This window comes from Cynara cardunculus, assembly GCF_001531365.2.
Source record: "Cynara cardunculus var. scolymus isolate 2C chromosome LG 1, CcrdV1, whole genome shotgun sequence".
Classification (NCBI taxonomy): domain Eukaryota; kingdom Viridiplantae; phylum Streptophyta; class Magnoliopsida; order Asterales; family Asteraceae; genus Cynara; species Cynara cardunculus.
In genome coordinates, this window is record NC_037528.1 from 9,222,918 (window position 1) to 9,231,974 (window position 9,057).

The 9,057-nt window shown below is 35.5% G+C and overlaps 1 protein-coding gene across 2 annotated transcripts; it reads left to right on the forward strand.

The window, feature by feature from the left end:
- The first annotated feature begins 1,861 nt into the window (after positions 1–1,861).
- LOC112505851 (UPS-like protein C36.10) lies at positions 1,862–7,400 on the forward strand. 2 transcript variants are annotated; one of them, XM_025109901.1, is made up of 2 exons: positions 1,862–1,922; positions 6,555–7,400. In XM_025109901.1, the coding sequence occupies exon 2, from the start codon at positions 6,577–6,579 to the stop codon at positions 7,138–7,140; it is 564 nt and encodes a 187-aa protein (XP_024965669.1). In that variant the 5' UTR covers positions 1,862–1,922; positions 6,555–6,576; the 3' UTR covers positions 7,141–7,400. The 2 variants fall into 2 exon arrangements, with proteins under 2 accessions (XP_024965669.1, XP_024965660.1); XM_025109892.1 differs by lacking the exon at positions 1,862–1,922 and adding an exon at positions 5,107–5,209.
- Positions 7,401–9,057: the final 1,657 nt, after the last annotated feature.

The window sequence follows — 9,057 nt, forward strand, 5'->3', positions numbered from 1 at the left end:
AATCAATTAATTCACCATTTGACCAATTATTCATATATTTTCTTAAGTTTAAAAACAATGTATATAAATACCAACTAAAAAACAATATCGTAAAATGTTAATAAATATATATATTTATTATTGGATATTAGTTGGATGGTCATTGGATGATGAATTGGATTGGAACGGCTCGTTTTATTTGATGTTGGACTGACATCCACCGACCGATTTAATTTGGATGTTGAAAATTTGGATCTGATCCGATCAAATAACAATTGGATGTCCGATTATGGTCGGTATGTTCTAATTGGATCGATCAGTTTAAATTGGATCGAATGTTTTTTTTTGCACACCCCTAATAGCGGCTATATTTGGGTTTTATTAAGTATCAACACCCGACCTTGGCCTATATTTTATGTAAGATTTGATTTCCATTTTGTTGATATTTATTCTAGAATTGTATCTGAAGTAATCAAGTACTGATATATAGTAAGGAATTTATTTTTTAACTGATGTTTTATAAAAAAACTTAAATTAGTCATTCTTTCAGATTTAAAGGTGTTATATCAATCATTCAATTGTTGAAGAATAGTATTGAAACTAACACAGAAGAATATGCGACGCATCAGGTTAATGCTTGTTTTGAAGTTGACAAACAAGAGGTAGAAATCTTACTTTAAATTGAAGTTTATTTTGAAGTCTTAATCTCAGAGGGTTTTTGGATGTTTATTTTTAATGTAATTAAAAAATCAGATAAATTTGTATTTAGAATGCATGGACGGACCCATAATTTTTTCTAAACGGTGGCACCATTTGACAATAAGAAAAAAAAAACATCGGAATTTTTTTGAACGGTGGTATCGTTTGACTAAGAAAATGATACTAACATGATTCAGACTTGGGTGTGGGGTGGAATAAAAGTCTTGCAAACCAACTCTACCAAATAAAACTTGTTCTCATTGTTGTTTCAAAATACATACGGTGACACACAACAAATTAATACGGTTGCACCATTCACGAAACTTAAATTTTTTCCCCTTCGGCAGAGAAACGATACGGTGGCACGTGCCACCCATGGCACTTAACTAGGTCCGCCTATGTTAGAATGAGTGGTGGTGGAATGTTTCTTAAATACATTTACTCTACATAAATAAATTTTATTACCACAACTTTGTATGTAAGATCCCACATCGGTTGGGGAAGAAACTAAAGTTATTTTATAAGGGACTGAATACCTTCTCTACCAAACGTGCTTTAAAACCGTGAGTCCAAGTGTAAGGACAAAACGAACAATATCTAGTACCATTGACCTAAGTTGTTATAAATGGTATCAGAGTTGGAAACCGGACTGGTATCTCAGCGAGGACGCTGAACTTCCAAGGAGGGTGGATTGTAAGATCCCACATCAGGTCTAGAGGGATGGACAAAACAGACAATATATGATACAATTGGTCTGAGTTGTTACATTGTACTTGTGTTAGGCCGTTTATTACTACAAAATGAGTAAAATTAACCGAGTAAAAGTCATCACCCTCATTTTGCAGGATAAGATTTTTGGTCATTTGTATGGTATTAGTTTTAAAATAACTTAAATACGATAATGCAACTTTAACTTAAATAACTTAATATAACTTATTTGTAGTAATTATTTTTACATTTATGATTTATTTTCTTTTTCGGCCAAAGTTTATGGTAGGCCCGTTTTAGAAAATTGCTATTCAGATTAAGGCCCAAAGGTTGGCCCAAAAAGACAAAACATGATCATCTATCTTTTACACGTGGAACACTGTAAAGGGTGAGACCGTAGAAACTGTCATACACCACCGTACCACAGTAACAATCTCCTCACTATTTAAATAGGTTTTCTTTCCCGTTAATCTTCTTTTCCGTTTTCTCATTCTCTCACTCGTCGTTTCAAGCCGGCTATCGATTTCTAGGACAAGGTACGCAGATCTTGGTTCTCTATGGTTCTTTCCGATAATTCATTTGTGCATATAATGTATCAAACGTTGAGCGAAAATCCTTTGCTAATTAATTTATGAATCACAGATGTTTTTGTTGGTTGATTTTGATTTTTTTTTCTTTAATTTGACGATGATCTGCATGTTGTATTGTTTTGGGGATGCTTGTCGATGAATAATTTTATTGTTTCTTTACTCACTTTTTTGATTTGGCGATAGATGATTATCAGTTTATACCTAGAATTGTTTGGCAGTAGTCAAACTAGTGACGTTTATGTAGTATTTTGGGGAATTGTGATTCTCTGAAGAATTTAATGGCCATTAATTTGATTTTCCGAAAAGGTTTGAACCTTCATGTGCGTGTTGAGGTGTGTTTGTGTGTACGCTGTAATATATGGTCATGGACATCGCGAGTCCTAGGGCGAATAATATATTGTGGTGGTGATAAACGCTTTCAAGTAAATCCCTTTTAACTTTGCATTATTTCTGGTCTAGAATGTGTGATTACTTGTCGGAGAAGCTGATTTGGGGATGTTACCATCATAATCTCACACTCAAGTAACCTCGACTTGGTCTGCACGTTCTAGAAAATGTTGTGGGCCAATTTGGATGGAGATTTGTTTGATTGGAATTAAATGGAAGTTCTCATTGATATACTCTTATATAGTGACATCCAGTTCTGAACCCTGCTTGGGGCGTTAATAATCTGCTAAGATGGTTTGCAGAGAGGGAAAACAATACAAAGTAGAGGGATAGAGATTTTGGATGTTGATTAGATGTCCAAACTCCATGAGAATGTTGCACCATGGACAACATTAGCATCTGAAAATTGAAGCACTTGAAGATTTCAGAGTAATAGGAAGTTAATTCTTTAGAGGAATGTCAAGACCATATGGAAATGTTATCAAGGGTATTTATGGTGCTTGTAAAGTATTCATATTCACAGAGATATGCGTTGGATGTGTACTATGAATCTCTTTGTTAGAATAACCTTTTTTCTGATGTACCACGTGCTGATCCGTTAGCGTAACATGAACCTACACTTCACCTTGTAAGAAAGCAAGAGAAGTATGTGTCTGGGCTGGGACCATATTGAATGGTTATACATGCAACTTTGTTACTGTTTTAAGGTTTGCAAAAAATGCTTTAATCATTGGATAAAAGAGATTTTGATAAGTGAGGTTTCTTGTAGATGGAAGTTAAAATTCAGTTTGATAACTTGTTTCGACTTTGAGGGCAAGTTTCTATAAATGAGTGATGAGCTGTGCAGGCCTCCTTGAAGTAAATTTCTCATCAAGCAGTGGGTAAAATTGAAAGATGCCGCGCTCATCAAGTTAATAACCATATAGAAGGCATATCTAGTATCAAAGACAGGTGGTGTGATTTGTAAAGAAAAAAGAGTAAATTATACCGTTGGTTCCGGTGGTTTGCTCAAACTCTGGATCCTGTCCCTATTTCAAAGTATTTACATTCAGTTTCCCCGTGGTTTGCCTTTCGTCACGAGCCGAGTCATCTGCTCTAACTGCGTTTAATGTAATCCTTTAACTCATGGGCAATTTAGTCTTTTTGTCTATTATTAAAAAAGATTTCTAAGAAACCAATAATATGCTGCTACATATCCACCTCCATTCTCCCCCCTGCATCCCGTCAACTTGCAACCCATACACACAAGACACAAACCTTTAAAACACACACCCATGACTCTTAAGAGTTGGGAAATAACCAAGTTGATTAGAATAAATTATTCAAGTTTTTATCTTGAATGGTATCAAACCCATCACATACCAGGTGTAATACATTGGAGACCATCCCTCACGAGTTTGAATGCCTCCCTCTTTGCCGATACAAAAGACATGCATCTTTTCTTTGGGAACAAGAAATATGTTATTAAATTCAGATTCAGTCTGCAATTTGTATCAGTTATATCTAGCAAGAATGAATTGCATCAATTATTATTTTAATTAGTCCATCTATCAAGTAATTTACTCAGGAAAAAATGACATCTAGGTCTAAAGGGTACTCTCAGGTCAGAATAGGTGATGTATATGTCAGAAAAATATCCGGTTGCCAACTGAAGATAATGGGCATTTTATTGCACTTGGTCTACAATATGGCTGTGTAGATGTTTTGCTTGTTAAAGACTTCGAATAATAAATATAAATCCATAGGTACTAGAAGATTGCTAGTGATAAATGCGCTCAATGGTTAGAAGACAATGGGTGATAGATTTGGATGCTTACTGAATTGTGTTCTCCAATTCCATCATAACACTTGGCAAAAAAGGAAATGTAAGCAGACAAAACATGCTTTCCATATGAAGTATGAAGAAACAAAGTTGTCAAGTTTTGAAGTTGTGAATCGTAAACTGAATTCTGAGAATCATCTCACCTTTGTAGGAAGATAATTAGTATGTAAACACGACTACTTCTGATGATGGGAGATTAGATATGACCTGTTTTCATCATTGGCTCTCACGGTTTTCTTATCTTGGGATTTGGGAGCTTCCATGTTTTCCTTTCAAGCAATTATATCAAGCTCCTCTGTTGGTCAAATCATTAATATTAATGGTTGTAAAAGAAGATGCCTCCTCACTGGTCTAGAAGGAAATTTATCCAAACCGCAGGGCAATCTGTGTGGACACCAACATCGAATCTCTTTGACATTTTCAAGTTATAGAATTAATATATCAATGAACTTGATTCAGATTTTTATATTTGATCGGCAAAATCTATCAACATTCAACAATGTAAGATTAAGTAACAAATATTTATATCCCTCTATGTATGCATACTCAATTGGCAATGTGTTTATCAGTTAACCCAGATATGGTTGGATGATCAAAATTTCATATGAAGGTGAACATTTTATTTTGACGGTTCACATCTTATTGAGTTGGGGCTTCGTAGTCATGGATTTTCTTTTGAATTATTCTGTAATAGATTGATGTTACTATGGTTGTATTTTGTAGTTTTCATGTGTTCTGCTAGTGATTAGAAGTATCAGTTAGATATCAAGAAATGCATACAAAAACAGACAAAAGACAGGAGTAGGGTAGGGTTCACTCAGTTATTACTAAATATAACATTCAGTGTGCAATTGAGATCACATTTGAAGAGGACTGTTAAATGCCTAATTGAGCTTTGCTTGCATTAACATTCTTCAGAAACTCTTCCTTAATTAGTTGGAATCAAAGCTTTGGAATGCAAGTTACTAGCATAAACTTTCATGATGCTATGGGCCTCCTTGCTATCTTACATTGTTTTTATCAGGTAAACTGCTTTACCTTAGAGTAGAACATATACGGTTATATGATACTTGATCCCATTGTCAGTCATTCAAGATTCCACATATTTGACATGCATAAACACTTCTGTGTGTTGTCCGATTAGCTACCCCTGTGTGGATTTTTTTGTGGGGGGGGGGGGTACTAAACATTCCTTCTATTCAAGATCAGTAAGTGCACTCAGTTATTCTTCCTCCGATTTTTGACTAAACCCGTAAGCCGCTATGTTTATTTGACTCCAAGCATGGGGTTTTAAGCTTGCCTTTTATTGAAGATCAGTAAGTGCACACAAATTTATCTTCCTTTGGTTTTTGATTAACCTATTGAGCAGCCATGTATATTTGACATGTATAGCTACATCTGCATGTTGGGTCTGACTAGTTAACCTATGTTTTTCGTTTGGGAGAGGAGAGGGGGAGGGGGAGGGGGAGGGGAGTTAAGTATATACGCCATCCTCTGGAGCGCCCACATGACACTCGTCCCATGGCCATCATTATTCATGGGGGAGGTAACTGACTGCGAGTCAGCAACAGGTGGTAGTGCCTGGGCTTGAACCCGGGACCTTCTTTCTGGATGCCTACCATCCCACTGCTGAGGCAACATCGGGGATGAGGAGAGTTAATACGCATGCCTTTGTTAAAGATCAGTAGGCACACCATGTTGTCTTCCTTTGTTTTCTTACGTATCTCTAGCTGCCACTATTGAGGATCCCTTTTAAAACTCTTGCGCATCTGGATTTTCTGCAACCAACTTATTAATGTTTGTTATTACTATACCAAATGAATGGAGGTAGGGTTTCCCAGACATTACATTAGGCCAGATTTCAAGAGGATGAGGCTTGTACAACAGTACAAGCAGAAATGGTCTTAGTTTGGTGCGGTGGAATAGTGCAATTCAAGAAATAAGTGTGCCTGGTTTAAGTACGATAAGCAAGCATCTTGGTAGTATGTATTCCATGGTAGGCCACATGAACTATGATGTTACATTTCATTTCACCATCTCAGTACTTCATATGATTTGGGTGATATTTTGAAATGACAACGGTTAATTCTGCTGAGTATTGCCATGAATTTGTTTGCAAGTTCCTTCTCCTGAATATCATGAGTTTTAATGTGTACTGAAATCTTCAATTGTTTATGGAACTCGGTTCCCTTCATTTGCTCTCTTGAGTCTGTTTTTGGTAAACCTTTATATGGGTTCCTAAAGGAGGTTCTCATCGACTGTCTACTACAATTTTATATGGTGGCTATCTTCGTTCAAGTGATAAAAACTACAAACCCTTGTATGCAAATCATTTTGCACACTTTTTGACATTCCTTATCTTTATCTAGGTCAAAACAAGCCACCACTAAAATGGTCAAAGCATACTCGCAAGAGCACACTTACAAGCACCCGTGGGAGCGAGTGACCTCCGCATCTTGGCGCAAGTTTGCTGACCCAGAGAACAAGCGCACCTTATCCCACATCCTAGAAGTCGACACCTTGAATCACAAACTGGACTCTGAATCAGGTAAACTCTATACGACTCGAGCCATCACGATCCATGCGCCTGGTCCATGGTTCCTTCGCAAGATTGTCGGTCAAGACATCTGCCATTGTGTGGAATCAACCGTTGTGGATGCTCAGACTCGATCAATGCAGCTTGCAACCAAGAACATCAGTCTACAGAAATATGTGGAAGTGGAGGAGAAGATCAGGTATGATCCACACCCAGATAATCCCGACGGGTGGACGATTTGCAGGCAGGAAACCAGCATAAGGATAAAGCCGTTGTCGACGCTGGCATCAATGGCGGAGAAAATAGAGCAAAAATGTGTGGAGAAGTTCCAACAGAACAGTGCCAAGGGTAGGGAGGTGATGGAGAGGATGTGCAAGTATCTGGAAGCTGAATCATCTTCCAGGGGCATTTCTGTCTAATTGTAGGCTGTGTTATTGCAAAAGACATTTTTTGAGTGTTTGAAATAGTAGTGAAAAGAGTAGGAAATAGAGCAAGTAATAAAATGGATTGTAGTGTTGTGATTTAAGGTTGGTTTCTAGTAGAGGTGGACAAAAATGAGTTCCGGGTCGGGTCGGGTCGGGTCCACTTGACCATCTTAGTTTCTAAGCATGTATGTGGGAATGGGGAAGAGCCCCATAATTTTCTGTATTACATAAAAGCTAAGTTGCTTTTTCACCAACCTTGATTTTTCTTCCATACAGCGGTATGTTGGGTTATTATCATATACATAATCACATGTTTTTAACTTTTTAGTAACTTCTAAACTTTTTCTATCGCGAGCATGAAAAAGTCTAAAAAAAAACCAATTGAGTCCCAGTTTTTTTTAATAAAAAAATTATTAAAATTTTTCATTTTGAATGATTAAGTTCTTAAATTATTTTTTAGAAGTTAAAAGTGCAACTTATATCAATCAACATGTGGAAACTGAAATTCGTTTCTATGTTAGTAATCACAACATGCGGCGTTGATCATGCCTTTATTTGCAATATCGTAGTCATTTTCTAAGAAAATTTTCTAACGGGCCATAAAATAAATTTACTTAGCTAATATGTTATTATTTAAACCAATATTTAATTCTATATATATTTATACTATATTGTAAAACATTTGACAAAAATTTTTAAAAACTATTTTTTATATATGAAGTAATGTTTATTAATGCATATTACTTAAAATTAAATATTACAAGTAATTTTGCGTAAGTACAACTTACTAAAGCTCTATTTTTAAATTTGTATAACTAACTGCAGATAAACATAATCAAATACATGATAAACATTCATTTTAAACATAGAAAATCTAAAATATAATTAAGATAATCATTGAGTTCTAACAAAATGTTTAAATATTATCTTTATTAAAAATTATATTATTAAACCAAAAATAAATTACTTTGTTATTGAATCTAAATTGAATTATAATAAAAAATGGAATTAAAGAACTTATACGAAAGAAAAGAGAACTATTAAATAGTTAATTTGATGCTAATGTCGAATTATTTTTTTTCAAAATTTTATGATATCTTTAAATTTATATTTCATTCAAAAATAAAAACATTATCGATTTCTCAGAACCACATAAAAATCGTATTATATCGATAAAGATAAAGAATAAAAACTAAACATTAAAATCGAGATTTATTTCGCTGTATTGCGCGAGTACCCTTTTAGCATATATATAAAGTGTTTTTACTTTCCTTTTTTAAATTATTGAAGGAAAGAGAAAGAGGCCTGATCTCCAACGGACACCTGCCTAACGTTTTAAAAATTTACCGTTAAAATGCATCTATAAACCCACCCCCCAAAATCCCACAATCGCATTCATTCATCGAAACTAACAAGCTCTGATAATGGCCTCCAATGGTGTATTCATCGCTCTCTTCGTTTTACTCATCTCTTCAACTACAATCCTTGCTCGAGAATATGAGTTTTCTACGGCGCCGGCTCCTGCTCCCATGGACACTGGATCTGCAGCTCTTCCCACGATTTCCGTGGCTTTTGTTGCCGCTGCTTTCCTCCTGCTGCTTTCTCTCATCTTCCATTAGCAACATCTTGAATTTCACCTTTTCTTCATATTTTTGCCCTAATTTATAGTTAGGGTTTGTAATGTACTTTGGGTTGTCACCAATACCAATCGAGATTATTATTCTTTTATATTGAAAAACATGTCTTAATCTTCTATGTTTAAATGGCTGTATAGGTTTACCAGGCCATTTGATTGGTTATATGCACCAGTGAGTGTCTTTACATAAAAACTATGCAATTCTAATACCAACCCCACAGTTGCTTGCCTTGCCAGAACCATCACTTTGGGCTGTTTGAAAGAAAATAATGACA